Source organism: Melospiza melodia, chromosome 4 (assembly GCF_035770615.1).
Source record: "Melospiza melodia melodia isolate bMelMel2 chromosome 4, bMelMel2.pri, whole genome shotgun sequence".
Classification (NCBI taxonomy): domain Eukaryota; kingdom Metazoa; phylum Chordata; class Aves; order Passeriformes; family Passerellidae; genus Melospiza; species Melospiza melodia.
Window position 1 is genome coordinate 75,528,044 of NC_086197.1, and position 21,968 is coordinate 75,550,011.

General features: G+C 39.1%; 1 protein-coding gene across 2 annotated transcripts in view; it reads right to left on the reverse strand.

The window, feature by feature from the left end:
- The window catches only part of PDZRN4 (PDZ domain containing ring finger 4), a 228,898-nt gene that overhangs the window by 7,370 nt on the left and 199,560 nt on the right, over nt 1-21,968 (reverse strand). For both annotated transcript variants that reach the window (XM_063155207.1, XM_063155208.1), the window contains 4 exons: nt 9,525-9,623; nt 7,310-7,372; nt 4,166-4,267; nt 636-752 (listed from right to left, as the gene is read on the reverse strand). In XM_063155207.1, the coding sequence (XP_063011277.1) occupies nt 636-752; nt 4,166-4,267; nt 7,310-7,372; nt 9,525-9,623 (381 nt within the window). The remainder of the gene's footprint in view (nt 1-635; nt 753-4,165; nt 4,268-7,309; nt 7,373-9,524; nt 9,624-21,968) is intronic.

Sequence of the window (21,968 nt, forward strand, 5' to 3'; positions counted from 1 at the left end):
CTACAGAACATATGGGCAGGTAAAAGTCAGGATAGGAGCAAGCTGAGACTATGCTAACAATAGCTTATTTGTCTCCATTAACAAAACAAATGCTGAGCTGTGCGCTGTCGGTGCAAGAGAAATACACTCACATTAACAAAACACCTGTTGTTTGTTTAAACATGTCTTCCATCTTGTTTTGCAAGCTCTGCTGCAAGGCTGGCTCATACATTGCATCCCAAAAGGATCAACAAGTCCAGGTCTAAAGTTAAATCCCCCATATGGGGATTTAACCCATGACCTTGATGTTATTATCATCAGTAAAAAAAAACTGACATGAAGTTTAACATCATAAATCCCAAACACTTCAGAATTAAGGAAATTAACTGAAGGAAAGCAATATTACTCTGAGAGTTCGGAGAAAAGGAGAAATGTGCACTTATCACACCCTATTAAATTGTTTATTAACTTGATATACTGGGTCCAAGCATGTATTGCTCTCTTTTTCCTTACATAGTGTGCCAGAGATCACAGCATTCGGAGAAAGAACTCTATCAAAGCCTTTGACTCCATTTTACAGCACATTATTTCATTCTCTATTAATAAAAAAGTATACCTAGAAAAATTTCAAATTATATGTTTAGTAGTGGTCGTACCTGCTCCACCTCATTGGCTGTGTACTGCATCGCTTCATTATGCTGCTCTTCCAACATTTCCAAGTTTAACTCCTCTAAGAACTCATTCCTTTCATCATCCAGCCACCCCTCCTCCAGCTGCAAAGAATACATCAGTATGTTATTTTATGTTAGCAAGGACACATGCTAAAATAGAGTAAACCCAAATGGCAATGCTTGACTAGTTCTTTTTATTCTAATGATTCTCTTCAGAAAGCCAGGCAGTAGGAGTTCAAGTTCACGTCTCAAAAAAAAATAGAAAAGAAAAAGGACAAAAAGATGGGATTCATGTCTTTTATCCTTTCGTAAAACAGTATGACTGATTTTCTCTCATAATGAAGGAGACTGCACAGCACAGACATTATTTCCTTTCAAAAGGTATGAAAGGCACAGCGCACAGTCCTGAAGCTGTCATGTTCATTACTACTGAGAGACCCTGCATGGCAAGAATGGCAGTGTCACTAATAGGGCCAGGAGGCAACTGGGCTCTTCTCTCTAACAGCCTCCATTCCAGCCCTGCTGCCACCACCTCAATGGAAACCTTATGCTGTGTTTCTGTCACTATCTTCCCATTGATCTTTCAGGTAAACAAATAAACAGAACAGGGTGGTAGAAAGATGAGGTACTTGAAGGGAGGCAATTTAGTTCTCCCGGTGTGTCTGGAAGCAAGGTTTATCTGTTTGCTTGGTTTTTTTCTTGCCAAGTATAAAATAGTACATTGACATTTGGTGAACACAGTGTTGCAAAAGGACAGGAGGGGATGCCATGTTTTCTGTCAAGTACATATCTCTTCTTGAACCAATTTCACACCCTTCACATCTTTCAAAACTGATAAAACAGGCACCTTGGTCTAAAATGCTGTTCTTTCAATTTTGTTCATTATGCTCATGTGTGCACATGAGCATAATGATCCTTTGTACCTGCAATCCCTTGCCAGATGGCACACTGCATCAAAAAGAAAAACACTGGTCAGTGGTACTCTTGGCTATAATGTAAGGATTGTAGCAGAAGGAAACACTGATTGTTTTGTCATTGATGAAGGAACCACAGGACAATGGTGACAAAAACATGCTAAAAGGAAAAGCCTCAGCATAAGACAATTACATGAATACCAAGTACTCATGTCCCAAGACAGCCAGAGAAATGTAGCACAGGCCAACTCCTAGAGCAGAATTACCACTGCCTCCAAGCCAGGATATGTCTGGTCACAGATATCAGTCAGAAAAGTTACACTAAACTAGTAGCAGCAGCAGCAGCAGTAGTTGTAGTTCAAAGCTACACAAGGAGTGACTGATGCTGTGCAGTATTTCTAAAGGAATACTGGTAGAACATCACTGTTTCCTTAATAAACTCTGATGTGGTTTTGCCCATGTCAACAAATTCAGTCCTCTTATAAAGAAGCCTTTCATCATTTCTTCTGGTAAAGCCAGCCACATACGGTTTGGGATTAGGAAGAGACTTTCTTCCTTGAGGACATATAATTTTTATGTTTGTCCTCAATGGGACTTTCAAACTGTTCTGTGAAACATCTGGTAGTTTTGTTTACTTGTCTTGTTTACTTTTTTCACCCCAAGGAAAGCATGAGCACAGCCTTCCTCTGATGTAAAGGACATAGTTTAATTCACCTCAGGTGAGAAAATTGCAGAGATGAACAACTTTGGGGGATGAAGGATGAATCTCACTTGGGCAAATCTGCTCATTTGATTGTGGCAGTCCCATTATATAAGTAATAAGAACACTTATGTTACTGCTTTTGAAAGAAAACTAATACATGCCTTGGCATACACGTGCATTACTTACACTGTGTACACATTCACACATGAGAATGTCTGTGTGTGGTGTGATCCTCTGGTGCTCTGTTTCAAAACTTCATAATTCACTGCACATACATGCGGTCAGAGGGGTTTTCTTCCCTGTTACTGAGGGAATGTGCTCAGCAGTTACCCTTCAAGGCTGCAGCACTGCCATTACAATTTTCTATGTAGAAATGAAAGCCTGCCTGATGCTGCTGGCTTTTGGCAAGTCAAAGCAACACAACTAGCAGAAATCAGCTGACAGCCTGATCTCTCACCTACTCCATCTTTTTCATCAGTTTTGTATGAGTATGTGCTTAAAACACATAAACTGAACACAAAAATCCAGCACCAAAGGCCCAAACCTAAACCAAACCCCACTTATTATTTTAAGGTGTATTCGTGTGGAAAGCTACATTGGTACACATAAGAATCTCCTTATATTAATCTTATCATATTGACTCCTAATTTCATGTTGACCAGTCTAAACAAATACAGAGACTGAACTTTCTCTGGGCGTGTATTTTTTATAGTGGGTGAGTTTCTGTACCCTAGAGAAAAACAGAATCCTAATGAAAAACAGTGAGAATAATATTGAAAAATCTCTTTCAAAATTTCAGCAACTGAGAACTATAATTTTGCAGTTTAAAGTGAGGCACACCTATTTTTGCTGTACTTTGTCAGTGGTTTTATAAGAATTGTTTAGCTTCCTGAAAAACATAAAGGATATGAATGTTGACATTGTGACTCTTTTATAACTACAGTATTTAAGTAGAGATTCCAAGTGGCACTGAATCACATTTTAATTTAATTTATACAGAATATGCAGCTAGTGAGACTGAAAATATCAGAACAATAGCATGAGAGACAAATGGCACCTTAACCAACTCTGAATTGTGTGCAGATAGAACAGTGACAATATAATGTCCTTTGGCTTTGCAAAGGCCTACAAATAGAATATAAAGGGATATAAAACCAGCAGTCTTCTACCACTATACCCCTTCTTTATCTGCTAATCAATCTAACATCTGTTCCCTTCAATGATATTAAAAATTCTTGGAATAGCAAGATTCTTGGTATTAGCATAATTTTATTTTTAAAATCATAAAAATATTTCTAAAATGCTTTTGAAAATGCATCTCCCAAAATGAAGGCACATTTTTGTGACCAGGGTGCTGTTATAACAATTAGATTTCCATTTGCTGAATGAGACTGTGGAGAAAGTCCCATAATTTATACATACATTAATAGTTTACATGCCTGGTTATAACCACACAGCATAAAACAACCCGTCAGAAATGACAAGCTACTGCTTTGTGTAAGTTCATATAAATTATAAACTTCATATAAAAGATAAAACTGATAAACGTTAAGTATGGGAAATTTATCCCCTGAACAAAGCAGAATCCTCTAATGAGTAATGCATAGTTCTCAAGTTCTACTTCATATTTTACTAGTATCATATTGGTGCTGCCAGCTTTATTTATATACCTGCTCACTCTGCTGGAAAAAAACTTGTTTAGTTTGGGGAAAACATGCCCTAGTAATATCATATTATTTTCTTTGCTGGATAAAAAAAGAGCAAAGCTCCGCAATTAACTGTTTGCTCCTTTTGTCAGTGACTTTGGCATTCCCATTTCTTGGCAGCTCATTACTTGCAGTGACAGTGAATGCATGGTATAACCCAGGTTCTGGCTCAGTGCATCTGTTTAGTCTAACCTGCATCTCTGGCCTCGCCACCAGCAACACAATTTTCCTGCATTCTTCGCTGGAGAGCAACGCCACTGCCTCTTCCCTATTCTGGACATCTTGGCCATTTATCTAGGAAACAAATGAAAGTGGCACATTAGTTTCTATTTCCACAAAGCAACACACAATAAAGGGCAGATATCAGCTCATTTGTGCTGAATGCATGGACAATGAAAATTGCGCAACGGGCTCATCTTCAGCCCCTCGGTGGTAAGTGCCTTCACTCAATTATGCGCTTACTGTAAGAGCTGTATTGATCGTTGAAGGATGGTGGACATCAGAGGAAGCAGTTATGTTCATAAATGTCCAACCTGCGCCCTGGCAACATACATCTAGCAACACAATTAACCAGCCCCTGACAGGTGACGTTCATCTTTCTCCGTTCAGAGTAATGGAAGTGTCACTCTGAGATAATAGTGCTGGTGGAAGAAGACTGGTAATGCTACAGCTGAAATCAGTCACACTGAATGCTGGTAGAGAGCCAATTAGAGAGCTACAGTATTATCTCTCACCAGGCAATACTTTCAGGCCACTGCTTGTTGCTGCTCCATTTAATCATTTCATATTTGTGCGGACAGCTTAGTAGCTGCTACCACACAAAACATATGTATCCCCCTTACAAGGGGATAATCAAAATAAAAGTGGTTCTTCAATGAAACTCGTCTTTTCTTGCTACCTTTCTTCTATTCTGTAACCCCATTAAAACAACAACATCAATGACTACATGGTAACAAACACAATTTTCATTGTCCACAAACCATTTCTGAAGGAATCAAATAGAAATCTTATTTCCCACAAGAATTCAGTTTTGTCCAATTCACAGCACAAGAAGTGGATTATTCTCATTGTGGCAACAAAACCTCCAAAATTCGGTCTATTTCAAAGAGAGTGAAAACAAAACTGGATGGTAGAAATACCTGAATATTTTTGGTGGGAAAAAATCTAATGGTTTGATTTCAAAGTAGAATTTGTAATTTCATTTCCATTTCTAGTCCATTTGAACTTGTAGTTGAAAATCAAAGAGAAAGTTGCATTTTTGTACATATGTTTGGCCTGAAAGCCCTGATTCAAAAGCATAGCTTTAATTCAGATTAAACGAAATCCCTGATCACCTAACTGACAGTGAGCAAAATGTCTGAGACTCTTCAAAGCTTACATGATGGGATAGTTGTGGTCTGTGGGAGACCAGGTAACACGGAGCTGCCCTAAGAAGAAAAGCAGAGATGCAGCCACAGAGAGGCTTGGGAGCAGATTTGCAGCCTGTACAAAACATCCCCAGACATGGTGGCTCCTCCAATAACTCCTATCAGCTGAGTAGCTGCTCGCCATGTCCCCAGAGGAGGCAGCCGGGCTGTCCCCACACTACCTGAAGGTGCCCACCCCATCCCGGACGCACTGTCATTCAGCCTGCCCCATGGGCTGTGCTCAGCCTGCAGGTTCTCAGCTAAAAACATCAGAAGTTCAAGCAACCACCACGAGGACTGCCCTCTCAAAACTTTCCCTTGACATTGTAACATTTTATTTTAAATACTCAGGCAGTTTTCAGATGCTTAGACTGTAAAGACTGGTGGTTTCTGAGAATGAAAAGGGGGCAGTTGCAGCCTCAAAAATGAGACAAAACCTGCTGTCATTTTGTGAGGAATACACATAACAACATTCCCCCCATAGCCTTAACCGATGCTGCCTGCCACCCACAGAAAACACCCCTGTGCTCAAGGACCTGTATCTCTCCCAGCCTCAGTGTAATCCACCCCTAATGGCACCGTCACCTTCTATTTCTCTGAGCTATCTCATCAATAAGAGGAGATAGAGGGTCAATGTGTTTTCAGATATGAAAGTAAACCCCACATAACTCTCCGGGTGTTAACTTTAATGATAAAATTCATAGCAATATATCAGCACTGACATTAAAGTAATGCTCCAGTCCACAAGAGGATGCCAGAATTATCTATGTTTTCTCTCACCCCTGGAGTCTTTACTCAAAATTGAAATGAATTGAATTTCATTAGGAACTGGAGAACATTTGCCTGAACTGCTGTAGGCTGTCCACCCAGGAATTTTACAAAAAGTAAAGGAGTGGAAAGTTTCAGCAAAGATATTTCATGCAGAAATGAAAAGATTGGAAGGAAGGAGCAGATTGATCTTGTGAAAACCTGGAAGCTCATCTGCTTAAATTAATGAAGGGCAATTATGGAACATGTTACCGAAAACCAACCTGTCATCACCAGGAGTTTCTTGTGGGGCTTCAGTGAAAAAAGGCAAAAATACAAGGCAAATCAACTTGGAACTGGAATTAAAATGCTACAATACAGCAAAAAGTTTCTAGTCAAGTGATTTTTGGTAGCTGTTTCATGATTTTGCACAGTGGTGAAAAATGAACTACCCATTGCTGGTTGAAAATGGAAACCCACTGCCATTCTCGCTGTTTCCCTCATTGTACAGGTGCCCTGCCCTGTGCAGCAGCCAGCCACCCACTGATAACTGTAACACACAAACCTATGCTGTAATGCACAAACCTATCTTTGGGGTAGCTCTTTAAGTAAGTGGATCAACAGAAACAAAGGGAGAAAAAAAAAAGCCAAGGTGGTGGATTAGAAAATAATTCAGAAAAGCAATGTATTAATGGGGAAGGAAATAAAATATTAACAAAAACCTAATGAACCCCCTCCTTAAATTTGTTCAAGATCATCCTTCTCTAAACAACACATTTTTTGTGTGAAAACTTATTATCTATGCTTACCATAAAAGAGTTTTACTCAAATTTATGCAATTGGTTAATGATCAGCATGTCTTTGACATATTTATGTCTGCAGGATTCTGTTTAGAATTTGACACTGAGATGAACATAGTGGAAATGAGATTTTCTAATAAATATGGGAAAAAAAAAAGACATGGGATGTAAGTGCATGAGCCAGAACGAGTTTGTCAGTCTCATTTTTCAGTACACACACTCTAGCTCCCAGCTATTGTGTTAAAAAACAGACGAACATGGATTTTCTCATCGATCACAGTAACAAAGAGAACCATCTTCCCTCATTAACAGTCCACTGAGAAGATGGCACTGCATGTTTGTCTGAAGAAAGAGTTTTTAAGGAAGAGTCTCTCATCACATACTTGCAAAATGCGGTCTCCTTCACGGATCCGTCCATCTCTGGCAGCAATGCTGTTTGGATCAACCTGCGCAGGACAACAACCAGGGACTGAACATGAAAAGACTTTTATGGGAAATTTTAAGAGCTGCACAATTGCAAGAGTTGAAAAAGTATAATTTTGAAACAGTACAGAGGCAAGCTGAAGTTTCCTTTAGAGTAACAAAAATGAAGGAGTTCTTTAAAGGATCATATACGAGCCTGTTTCAGAAAAAAGCCTCAAGACAGAAAGGGTTGGGAACATATGATTTTCAAATTAATGCTTTGCCACTGTCGGGCATTAACCTTCAGCTGTCAGAACATTAAAAATCAATGAAACACCCTTTTCTCTGGAAGTTCACTATGGACTGAGAAGCTTCTGCAGCAGTTGATACCTCTATACAAATGGGCCTGTCTTTGGACATGATCCTTTTTCTTCCATGGAAACATTTACTATTAAATTATTATCTTAGTGATCAATCTGTTCACAAGGAAACATCAAAAAAACACGAAGGATCCATATTGTATGGATCACTCACAGGTCCTGTAAATCACGCCTAGTCTGAACCAGTTAAATATAAGTTAATTTAACCTAAACAGAAATTTAGGGCTCCAGTGATAGTTTATCAAAGACACTACAGCTCATCCCTGAGTAATGACCTACTGTTTGTTGCAGGACAATTCAATCTATCACCTTTCACTTGATGGTTATCTTAAAACATTTATTTTGCCTCATCATGATATAAGTTCTTTTTTCAAACCAAAATTTTGAGTTGGGCATTGAGTTTGTGGGATACATCTTCTATGTGCTAGATACTATTTTCTTCTTTTGCATTGTCATAAAAAAAAAGCAATGAATCTGAAGTCCTTAATCAAGTACAAAAGATAATATCAATACATTCACTTTAGAAGGTCTGAGAAAATTTTATCCTGCAGGATAAACAGAACATTTCAGATATAATCCTGGAATGTCTTAAGAGATTCCTGAACTTTCTTTGCCCTCACAAGGTCAAACGACAGCTTATACAACTGGTGGAAGATATATTTGTAGGTAATTTATATTAATTCCTCATTCTTGTTCCAAGGCTTTGCTTTTCAGCTTATTTAACATTGCTACTGGCCTCTTTATGTGTCATCTTGCCTTCATCCCATTCGCCGATACATAGGAGAATTCTGTATTTTGTGATACTCTCCATCCATGAGCTCCACTAAGAATTTAGAATCACAGAATGTCTCAAGGCGGAATTGACCCATATGGCCCCCATTAAATCCAACAACTTCCTCCTCAAAGGACTACCTAAAAAACCCCACCACATGACTAAAAGTTTTGTCTAGTTGCTCCTTTAACTGTGACAGGCTTGGTGCTGTGACCACACCCTTGCACAGCCTTATTCCAGGAACAAACTACCCTTTTAGTGAAGAACCTTTCCTTAATGTCAAAATTTGGTTCAACATGTCAAAAAAGTGACCACCTGGGATCACAGATCATGCAGAATAATCAGCAGTGACCTTGGACTCAGAAGAGTTTTGTTTTACACAGAGAAAAAAACATCTTTGAATGACTGGAGACTCAAACTGAGATGGCGCACTTGGAAGTCTTGTGGACTGACCGTGTGAAATGCTAACAATCTGTGCTGGGTGCCAAGTTTTCTGAGTGGAGCCAGTGAAAACCTGAGCACTCATCCCACCTCAATATTTAGAATTCTATATTTTGGTTTTCTAGCATATTATTAATATCTCAAGCTACTCCCTCTACCCATCTCTGGTATGTCTGTGTGTACCACAATTGTAACAAACACAAAAATAATACAATAATTATTGACCACTTTTAGTATTACTGAGGCTGTGGCAGAGAGAGAATGCAAGCAGGGCTGTCGAGAAGGCACTTTTCTCCTCAAAAGCTCTGCCTGATCTCCATCATAACGGCACATTTATTTTAAGATTCAGACCATTCTCAGACTGCTTTACTAACTACAATGTTGTAGTTCAAGGCATTTACACTAAAGAAGCCCACTAGTAATTATTACTCTGCTTGGGCAACATGATTTGAGCTGATAATCTAAATTAATTGAGAGTGACACGAGCTGGTCGATGACCAACACTTCTGTGCTCCTGTCCAAGAGCACTTTCCCGTTGATTCCCTGGCATGTGTAGCCCTCCATGAACCTCTCCCATGCTGCTCCCCAGTGCCATGTCCTTACCTCACTGACATAGATTCCCGTGTCCTCCTCATCATCAGTTCTGTAGCAGACAGTCAGCCCCAGCTTCTCCTGGCTGCCAATGCGGCACAGCTCCACCTCCTACAAGAAAATTCACAGGCTTTTGTGGCGGCTCTTGCCAAGGGTGGAAAGAACTGCACAGCACAAGGGAGCACCAAGCTGCTGAGATATTCATGGGGTATGACCTACTCCTCTGCTCAATCTTGAGACACAATGTTACGGGTAGATCTTTAAGGGAGAAATTATTCCATGTATTAAGAAGGAAATCCCAGTGCAATACAAGTTCAAGCTATACAGAAACTGTTTGGTGAGACATGCCAAACTTTGAGAAATATAGCTGTGCATTGATTTTGCAGGTCTTTGACTTTTGGGTAATAGAAGCTGACTTATAATAGATTACATAGTCCTTCTAGTCACATCACAATAGCTGATTTATAGCATGTAAGACAGACGGATACCATCAATCAATCCATCACAGAAGTGCCACTCCCTTCTGACAGCAATCCAAGCCATAAAGCAGAAGTACAGGCTTCCATTAATGGCATAATTCGCTCCCTGGCCAGTGTACTGGTGCTTCATTGCAGAAGCTGTTAGATAACAGAAAGATGCTTCAAGGAATCTCCTGTGGAGCTAAACAGCAGTGGCATCTTCCTCAATTGTGAGATGATGCAGAAAACATTTTTAGTGCCAGATGTCCCAGCAGTGCCATCTCATGAAAAGTGCAAGTTTTTGGGCAGATGGTAGAGTGATAACTATTACATACACCAATCTGAGTTAAGCATCTTTAGAGTTTCATAGGGGAACCATTCACAAAAAGGCAAAGCTGCACTTGGTTTGAACACTGTGAAACAGATTGTTGTAATAAAGCAGGATGAACCCAATAACACAGAGTATTAGCTTGGTTTCAAGTAGGAAACTTTGGTTGGTGTTTGTACATAAAGAGAGTCTTCAGGTCACATTTGGACCCTGACAACTTCTGCTTCTGTGGCTATGCAATAAAAGGAGGGAGACCAACCTTTGCTTCAGTTCTCAGATACAGAATTCTCTGTGATACAAAGCCTATTCCCCCCCATTCCCAGACATGTCATACAGACTAATCCGCAAAAAGGCACTGGGTGCACAGCAGTGAGGATCCACTACTGAATCCAGTAAGTTGTAGGGCCCAGTTGTCAAAAAAGCACAAGTTACAGAAAAACGTGTACTTCACACACATGGGTTAGCCAACGAGCCTTGTGATGTTTTCATTTCAGCTGAAGATCTTTTACAAAGTGCACTGCTATGGCTTGCTCCCCTACTCCCTCATGAGAATTCAAATCTACACAGGTTCACTACCTACACAAATCCTAGAAGCTTCTCTCTGGACTTTGGATATTCAGTGTCTTCATTAAAACAAATAAAATGTAGAAAAAACTCATGAAATCTGTAGTATTTAGATTTTCTTACATATGGCGGGAGTTCTACATAGGGTGGTAAGGAGTGGAATTATTCATCTGTACACATTACACATTGGGTTTGAAAGAAGAAACACAGAAGCATGTTTTATTAGGGAAGAGAATAGCAGTGACCTGATTTTGGCATTGGGAGCAAAAGGATGTGTACTGGAAGGAGGCCTATTCAAAACCCAGAGTAATTGATGCTTCCAGAGGGAAAGACCACTTTACTAGAACTGTAATATTAGGGAGAAATTACAGTAACAAAATGGCTTCAATTACAGCAACAAGGTATACTTTTAAGGAATAAAGAAGTTTGTGGTCCCTTGGAGGCCTATAAGGAAACCTAAATACACCATAAAGGACTGAAACTGGGACCTTTAAATCAAGGCAAACAGGGAGCTGTGCACAAGCTTAAATCCATTAACTTTCATTGTCCTGCTGGCACAACCTCTTGTATCTCCAAGCTGAGGGTGGACAGGGGCCCCAAGGACTGCTCAGAACACAATTTCTTCAGATGTGAATGACCTTAAAATTCTCATGGATGTTTTGACTCAAAATACTGCTACAAAACTACCAATATTTCAGGCTGAATTCTCTTAGTGTGCTGGCTCAATGAGCAGAAAAAATCAACCATTTAGGGCATGAAAGAGCAAAGGAAAATGAGGATGAGCCTAGAGGCTTCATCCTGTGTGTACAAGAGATTTGCCAAAACCAGCTCAGGGAAGCAGCTGATGACAAGTAACAGTGACTAATGTCCTCTGGCCGTGCTGCAATAGCCCTGGCTGCACACAGTACCTGAGCTACCACAGCTCTCATTTCTCTGCCCAGTAACAGATCTGAGAGCTGAGGTTAGTACTTGGTAGTCCTGGACTATCTCTTTCCTAAATGATTATATGGGGTGTATTCTGATGACTGCACATGGCTGTGGCTGCAGAGAAGCTGTAGATACCTACAACTGAGATCCTGGCACTTAGTAATAAAGTCCCCAACAACCATTTTTTGTTTTTCAGTATAGATGCCATACTCAAGTACATACTCAAGTGATATCTCATTCAGCATGAGGGAGAAGGTGAGTAAGGTCTGTTGCTTTGCACTGGAGGTCATTCCAGATAACTTCCTTTGGCCCATAGCTCATCTGCACTACTAACCTCATGGCATCTCTTTTTTTTACAGGAAATACTATTCTTCCTGGTCACAAGCAAACAAACCAGAGTTGAAACATATTTTAGGAAAATTTAAAACCACTTTGCATGAAATAGCAAATCCTCTCTCAGAGCAAAAGCCCACTAATCTGCTAAGTCTGAGTAATAAGCATGTATGAAACAATTTCAATGGAAGAGCAGCAAGTGAAACACTACAGAATCAGAACTATCACAGTCAAATACATTTGACATAGTATTTTGCAACAGATGCTTTATAGTGCTGTGGAGTTTTTCTCCTCACAACTGGTTTTCAACAGAAGAAACAGTAGGTTTGGCAGCAGCAATGAATTTGCAAATAATTTCCTTCTCTGAAATCTTTTTTGATATATGCATGCATATGCGCGCACACACACACAGTCGCTTTCTCTTTGGCTTTTCTCTGTGTGCATGTAGGGACTGAACTGCCAGCCTTCAAGACTCAGCATTTTCAAAATCTATGAGAAATGGTATTTGGACACTCATGAATAGTGCTGACAGACAGATGGTGGGAGGAGAGGGCCTGAAGCTCAGGAAGAGCTCAGGAGATGACAGCCTTCCCCTCTTTGGGCACGCTGGGGGCAGCACCTCTCAACACTTTGAAGAGTACTTTGCTGCCAACTGACAGAAATCAATGCCAAATGGCTAAATCTTCACCTTGCTGCTTTTTTTTCTCTGAGTGGCCAGAACAAAAATTCAGTGCATTTTCACAGTAAAGACAATACTTTAAAGTGTTTTGCCATAAATTATTCGGTTAAAAGACAGACATGGAAATCAGAGTAAGGACTATCCCTTCTTGAAAGACTGGGATGCAAATTTACAAAGTAGCCAATTTCTGCAGACATAGAAAAGTCAGAAAACAGATGCAGATCATGTAGGATTGAAATTTTCCCTACCATCTCAAATTTATTGCACTTTACAAAAAAAACCAAAAAGGAATATCTTGCCTCATAAGACAGATTTTTTTGCAGAGTTCCAGAAGTTTTCTGCTTTTAAGTCCCTATTCCCTGTTTGATTGTAACTGCTTTCTTATAGTCACCTCATACAACTTTTTGTGACTTGTTTTCCTTATCTATAAGCAGAAAAACACTACCAGAGTAGCAGCACATTAAAGAATAAATGATTGCAGAGCATTTGAAAAACACTGTAGGAATACTATAAATATTCTACATCCTTCTAAAAAATCGCCATCTGCCTTTCCAGCAATTGCTGAACCCATTCAATAGACTAAGACAGACTATCAAAACTGTCACAGCTACTGAGCTTTCCTCATCCATGCAGTATCCAGAGCAACGGGTCCAATGAACTCTGCCACTAGAAGGGGCAGCATCAAATCCAAACATAACAGTATTTTTCCTAAATGGACATTGTGTGATCAGTTGACTTTCAACTCTTCATTACAATGAGAATATTACCTTGCCACTGAGACAAAAAACAAATTAATAGTCAAAAAACAAATTAATTTTAATTAGTGTTACTCCTCAGTGTAACAGAACCTGTTACTCAAAGTTTATATTTTTGTGACATGGCAAGGCAGAAGATCCTAAACATTTTCAGTTTGTGATACAGTCAACTATTTCATTTCTAAGCGTTAACTAGAATCTATTCATTCTATTTAGCTCCATTGTCTTTAGAGGAAAAGATCAGTATAGTCTAGCCTATAAAACCAAAAGACTCTTTCCTCTTTCTTCCCTCTCCAGTTCAAACAACACTCCTAAATAGAGGGGAAGAAAAAAAGACAGTAGTGAGAAGGGAAACTTTGCTGTTTACAAGTATGAAAAAACCAGCTTTTAAATTAACACCCAGCATAGCAGGACACACAGAGGCTTTAGAAAAGGAAATCACCACAGCATACTGCAGAAGGACTCCTACTCCATCAGCAGAAAGAAAAAGTGCTGCCAATCTGAAAAACTCCTTGTGTGGTGAAACAAACAATGCAGTTCAGTGATGCTTTATCTTAATTCTAAAATGTTTGAAATATGGCTGTCAAGTTCAATTTACAAAGCCCACAGTAATGTAATGGTGTTTTAAGGCAAAAGAATTCCAACAGACGCACTCTATGGACATGTCTGTGGGTTCAGCAATTTTTCTGTATCAGTGAAGGATTACTGGTACCTTTTGGACCAAACCCAGATTATAATTCTTACTAGCTGATATTATTGCAATATCAAGGGGAAAAAAAAAACCCAGAAAAGAAAATGTTATCTTTGTAGCCACCCAGAACGATGCACTTACCACTAATAAGTGAGTTACTGCCCACAGCTAAGTAAGTGGTCACGTGCAGATTCTGAAACACCATGAAATAAACCACCTTTATGTTTTACCCCTTAACAGTCCACCACCAGGCAGAGCTCCAAACTCTTTATACAATTTACCTCAGGGTGAGATGACCTAAGAGTCTGGAAATGTTAAAATACACAAAGGTTCAGCTTACAGGTTTTTTGATTATGTCCTTGTTTACCTGTAAAGCAGTGTCTTGGGTCAGGCAAGTTATTCTGTGCCACAGCCCTTTCAGAAGAAATCAAGGCTTACTGAATGGAACAAGGGGCCCAATATCTGATGATCCAAAGTGGAGAAGCATAGTGTCTAGTGCACATTTTAAGAAAAAACAACACCAAAATAATAAAGCAAAATAAGAAAAGAATAGTTACTTATGTCTTTGCTTTTCCTTGTTACCTGTAGCAATTGCTGACAAGCTGCTTTTACTGTTCATCTTGCTAATGGTATATTTGACAGAATGAGTAATTGAATGAAGGAAGCACAAAAGGCCGAGATCAGAGTACTTACAGAATAGCTCAATAAGGAATTAACTGAGAAAGTGCATTAAAGTCAGACTTATTTTAATAAATTAGTTACACTGAAAAAAAATCCTCATCTGTCTGAGCTAGTGCCAGTCTTCTGAGGCCTCAAACAGAAGAGCTAAGGGACTATGTGGATTATACACCTTAAAATTAAGATTCATTCTGCAGTATCATCTTGATTCTGCACCTTTATGGGTGAGACCAACCTCCAGCTGAATTTTGGGTGCTTTTCACACTTTCTGTCACAGTTACTATATGAAGTTTCTGCAAGTAATTTTTTTTCAGCTTCTTGTTAGTTTCTGTAAACTATGGAAACTAAGAAAAGATCAGTCTCAGTCTCATAAAAGTGTTTAGTAATTCCAACTCTGCAGTTCTTGTCTCATCACTTATCTTGCATCTCAATGATGCAAGCATTGGGATCATTTTCAGACAGGGCTTCAAAGAGCCAGGAACCTGGCAGACCTTGCTAATAGCATTCACTTTCTTGGTCTTTTCCTCCACCTGACCTGAAGGATTTACCTTTTCCAGGCTGCTAAATCACCAGTCGTTTACATTGCTACTTTGTATTATATTTAATTTTCATAATGCCACACACTCATCATCACTGGCAAGTAATTCTGCTCATGAAATAAAAATAATACAAACAGAACCTTAACTCTTCATACAGGAACAGTTCAATCTAATGAAGCCCTAGGAGGGATAACAGTGTAACTACTAAATAGAAAAAAATTCATCTCAAATTCAGAAGAGATGATAATGGTATTACATGTCACATAAAATCATGCATTGCAAATGAGAGGGTGTTAAACAGAGGGTTTGTAGCAAAACAAACATCAGCAGAATAAATGTGATTCTTTAGACTTCACTTTAAAGCACAGTTTATTTCATCTCGAATTTGTACTGTGCAGGAGTTGTGAGTGTCATGTACAAATGATCAGGGTGTGTACAATGGGTAAGATACACACTTTAAACACACAGTGTTTCAAACAGGTATCGTGTCTCATAACCCAAATCATACTTCCAACACTGAGCATGGCTTTTCTTAGAGGTTATATCTTTAATGGTGACCAGAAGTAATCTGAAGAAACTCAGAAGAAAGAGATGTAAATCCTAGCATTGGTAGAATTCATCAAAACAACCTATTTCAACTGTGATCTTTTTTCTATGGACTACCTATCTTTGTTTAGATGAAGAGAGTCTGTGATGCCTCTGCTGTATATTTAACAAAGTAATTCCATAATAAGGAAGCTATTTCACATTCAGTGTTGTGGTGGATGTTGAATATTTAATTCTTTACCTGCATGTGCATGTGTCTATGTGTACAAACTTTGGTATATGACTATATAGGCACTGCAGTACTTCTATACCTGTGCAGTGCTTATATATCTGTATGCAAATGCATGCCAGGCAGGCCAGTTACACTGCAGAAAATCTTTCCTGGCAATCATCTAACAGTTAATTTAAGAGCATGATTACAAATCTTGAAAACACAGTGACAGGGTATATGCTTATAATGAGAAGGTGAAAATGTCAGATCACCCCACAATCCTCATAATCAGAGTAATGACATTTGCAGCCATCTCTGGATTTCACTAACTTTTAATGACAAACCACATAGACTACCTATCTATTCATAAATGCAAAAAGAAATGGCAAAAGGAAACAAGAATTTTCAGTTTCTAGAAAAGCTCTTCTGTCATAAGATAGATCAGTCTAACATAAAGCCCTTCTCTCACTTTACCTCCATGACAACTGAGTGTTTAGGGTGAGCTGCTCTAAAGAAACAGCTCACAGGAGAGCCTGTATAGAGGAACTGCCCATCACTGCAGCTTTCTTAAGTGTGCCAATAAAAAAAGATCAAAACTGCCTGGGATTCTGGGGCTTCCAGACAGCATGCAAGCAATACTGCAGGCAAACAAAGGCATCCTAGACCTCAGAACTATCCTAACATCATCAAGAGTTATGCTCTCCTGTCAAAGGGATTTTCCAGGAAATACATTAATGTCTTTGTAACACAGGCTAATTGAAGGCTATGTTCCAGAAGTATTCAGTGTGAAACAGAGTGCAATGAAACAGCCCTCCCCTTCACAGGTCACTGCAGGGTCCTAGCACATTCTTTTCACAATGAATAAACTTGTATTTAAAGGCTTGCAGAGGATTTAATTTACAAACACTAGCCACTTTTACAAGAGAAACAATTCCTCTGTCAGAAAAGCAAAGCTCTTAACTGCTCTGCTATCTTCACCATGGAAGGTTACAAACACTGCAGGATTTTAGCACATTATACATCAGTTTTAGAACCCATTCTGTAAATGTCTATGGAGATTTGGTCGAGTTCAGTGTTTCACTTTTAAAATTACTGACATTCTCAAGTTGTAAAAATAACCTAAAGAAATAAATTATTTTTCCTCTCTCTAACAGTCCCAGTCTGTTCTGTTATTCAGATTTCAAACAGACCGGCACATTCACCATGTACTTGGGGGCTATTTGGATGGAAATAGAAAAGCTATGGAGCAAGACAGAGCCAGCCTAGATGTAAACAAGTTGGAACTGCTGGCAGCTGTGCTGTTACAAATAAAATTGCATTCCCTGGTGTCTTCCCACTTATCAATTTTGACAGAAGACCATCCTGACTTCTCATAAACAGCATCGAAAAGGACAAATCACATTGGGTGTCAGATTTGCCAGAATGGATTTGGTTGGCAGCTTACCACAAAGAAACAGAGGGTTATCTCCATTCCACATGGTGGGGAAAAACAATGCTCAGTCCAAGGGGTGGGGGCTTTACCTTATAGGCTGATGTCTCATATTATCCTCATTTTTTAAAGTCTGGTTTAGATTTAAGAATCTCTGACACAAGATTTGTTTACATCAAAGCAGAAAGTAGAAATATCAGCAAGCATTTTTCAAATGCATAATCCAAACCCAAACACAATGTAGTATGAGAAATACTTAAAAATAAACCCACTTTCCTACTGATCCCTGCTTTATAGCTACTCTTAGAGCCACATGCTCTTTTGTGTCCAGACAAAGAATGCTCTGGGATGGCAGGATGCTGTAGACAATGATACCAGTGTTAGAAAACAAAACAAAAGAAAACAAAAGGAGAAAAAGAAAAAACTAGCAGAAAACCCCAGAATTAATATGTTTAAATATAGCCACCTATTAATTAAATATCATTGTTCTGGGGGAGCAGAATTTGACCCTGCTGCTGCTGAATCCTTTGATAATAAAGAAGCTCCAGTGGATGTGGAAATTCACTCTCACCCTGCAGCTCTGGAGTGAAAATTTTTGGTGTGCATTACACTTCTGTGTGAAAAATCAAACAACGGAGAAACTTAAGGCATGGTAGGCCTGCCAGTGAGTATTCAGCAGTCTGATGTGTGATGACCAGCAACAGCCTGCTGGCCATGAGTGGGAGGAGGAGGACACCCTGGTTAGCTGAGACCCCCTTGGAGTGAGGATAAGGGGGACAGCAGTCATGGAGCAGATGGGGCAGCTGCTTGGGCTGGATGAATGATGGAGCTGGACTACAAATATGAGAAGCCTGTGATCACTGTGCTATGAACAAATTCAGTGTTGCAGTGGGAGGAAGGGTCTGGAGCATATGAGGATGAGATGAACACCTCTAAGTCTGTGGGCCTGGCAGACCTTGTGTGGCCTGTCTGACTTGCATTTAAAGGATATTCTAGCCTAAAGACACTTTGGTGGACTTTGGAGTGAGTGCATGTCATATGGAAGTCAAAGAAGCAAAAAAAAAATCCTTTACCAATTACAGGCTTCCTGGCTGCTAAAGGGTCAACAGCTGACAGTGTATCCTCCAGGAAATCACAAACCTTCTCTTGAAGTTTAGTTAGTGTGCATGATACCAAATCTTCACATTCCAAAATGACAAATCCAAAAAATCAACACTTATGAGAAATATTAAGCCTAAAATACTCTAAATGCTATTGAAAAACAATTTTCACCTATTGTCTGGATGATCACTTACTGGAAAGTAAAATATCCACTGTCTTCTTTCAAACAAGCCATGATCTTACTTTTCTCCCTGATTCTTCCACCTTCCTATTTGTCCTTTTTACTTTTGTTCTTCTCCCATGGTGCAGTATGAATGCTAATTTATTAGAGATACTTGACTACATACCTATATTTTTCTGTGATATGTATGCATATATATTTTCTCCTGCTTGAGACTCAGCACCCCTTCTGGTATATTGTGTATCTGGGAAAACCATGCATACTTGCTTTCTGAGCAGAGAGATCCATGATGAAATGCTTATATGTAGTATTTTCCAGGAGTCAACTTTGGTCCTTGCTATTGGTGTTTTCCTCAATAGAAATGTGAATTTGCAAGGATACAAGAGGAGGTTAAAGTATAATGAGCTAACTGATAATATGCAGTGAAATGTTTCTTTTTCACTGATCTCAGATCCTACCTTGTCACTTTCTTCTCATTAAACAAAGTAGGTGGGAATAGCACAGACAAGGCAGACACTGAACCTTATGTTAAAATAAGATAAGGAGATTGGAGTAGTAACTATTCTATTGAGCAGTGTGTGTGAACATGCTAAACTGTCACATTGGTTTTTGCTCCTTGAGGGTGGGGGAAACAAACCTAACAAACTAAACCAGTTCAATTTTCTCTTCTTTTTGGGGATTTCCAGAATTTGCTCACACATCTGTTTTCCAGTGGAAATGGCTCTGATGTAAAATGTTGTAATGGTTTTCAGGTAGGAATACAGTACTCCATATCTGACTAGAAGTCCATTACCTAATTAGAGGGCTGGAGTACATCTCCAAAAAGGGAAAGCTGGGAGAACTGCATTTGATTAGCTTTTTGAAGAGAACTCACCTACTCAATAAGGAGATATTGTTGCTTCCTTCAGACATCAAATGCAAGAGTCCAGAGAAGTCAGAACCAGACTCTTTGAGACGCATTGTGACAGCCACACGAGACAACAGACATCAGCTGTTACTTGGGAAATTCCAGTTAGATATTTAGGGAAGTGCTTCTTACTATGAGGATAGTCAAAGACTGGAAGAGTTGTCCTGAGAAGCTGTAGACTGTAACTACAACTTCAAGTTATAGACAATAACTACATCAGCTGTATAATCAGCATCCATTTCTTTGCTCCTCTACAACAGGTTCACTGCAATTTCTGGACTTGCCTCAAATAGGGGTAATTGAAGGCCACTTGGAAAATTTAGTGGTAATGTCTACAGAAGGGAATGAGACAATCTTAGCTCATGACATCAGTGCTAAAATCTTTACAGTGACTTCTACATTTCTGTTTATCATTCATTGTGTTGGAGATTAAGGTCTGGAAGTGATCCAAGACGTGAAAAAGCTCTCTGTACTTGGAAACCAGTCTCCACACCTGAGACTGTCAGATATATGCTCTGTGTCCATGAATGTCCTCTTTGATACTCTGGAGTTTTCCAGGCCCTAATGGTATAAAAACATTCAAGTCTGACACACTTCATTGGGTAGAAGAAAACCTGTTGAAAGTAAGAATTCTGATAAGACCAGGAACTTAAGGTCCCCAGATGATAGCTGCTCCCCTTCCAAAAAACCCATCTACCTCAGTTGTTTCTGGTTTCCCATTCTCTTAAGTCTAATAAAGAACCTCTTCATAGCTTATTGTTCTTTCTAAACTGTAGCAAGCACCTTCTTCTAGACAATATACCTTAGATACAAAAGGTCCAGAGATTTAAGGGGCGTCATAGCTGCAGTTCAGATCAGCTGAAAATCACTTAGAATAATTAGCTTTCATGATATAGTAAATGAAATAATTAATTAAACCAATACAATACAATAAATTTCACCTAGTGCAGGTAAAATCATACTTTATATTTGCTGTATTTTAAAATGCTACTGCTGAGTACTTGGCTCTGTAAACATCATTGTTACTGCTGCCTGCCTGCTTTGGGCCTGAAATGTGTCAGAAGATTTATCTGCCTCATCAGCACTTTCTAAACACCCAGGCAGCCAATTGAAATGGGGAGGCATAACAGATGTGCCAACATCTGCTGCAGCAAGCATTTATCTGGACAGCGGAACACATAGCTGCAGATTCAAACTCTTACCCAGTTACAACTCCATGTGTATGGACAGCCCAGATCTACAACTGTGTGAAGGCTATTTTGGGATATTAATTGAAATCAAGTGAAAATGTAGTTTTTCAATTACATTTGTGAGAAATATACCTTCCTGTAATTCAGTTTATGCCTTTCAAACACAGTAAAGGCAAAAAACTATGAAAAAGCTAATTTTAAAGTTGAACTTAGAAATTCTTAGAAAGCACTATTACAATTCCATCCCATCTATGGTCTTGTTTACTTTGAGGTACACACACATTAAAATATGTGTAGTTAAAATATGCACACTTTAATCACATACATTTGCCTATAAATCAAGCACATGAAGCAATAAGAAATTACTTCCAAAACACATTTTGATTTTCCTGGCACCAAAGTGAGGTCTATGGGCACCACATCCATGCTGAGTTTCAGCTGTTCAAACTTCTGTTGCACACGGAATGCCCTCTACCCCCTAACACACACTTGTGCAGATTGATAAAATCATGAGATGAAATACAAAGCAAGCTCATCTTCTGCTTTTTGATGCACAATACAGTTTCACCTGTATTCCTGCTCACCAGACCATGCCCTCTAGGAATGACTATCACATTCTCTTTGAAGAGATCCCTCATTAAATAAAAAAGCAAACTCTCGGAGAAAAGGCCTCTCCTGCTTTTTTTTTTTTGATTTCTCCTCTGAAAGCCCAGCATGAATAATACTGAAACCTTGTTTTAAGCCCAGTTTATTGTAAAAGGTTCCCTCTTGCTAGGGTGACTCAGCCCATATTTCCTGTGCTCAAGGATTTCCTAGGATCTAAGCTTTAAAATAGCAACATATTATAATAAACCGGCTAAAATGACTGAGGCTACTTTTAAAAGAATATGTAAAATAAATTATTGCCTCTCATATTTTGTCTGTATAGCTAGATTTCAT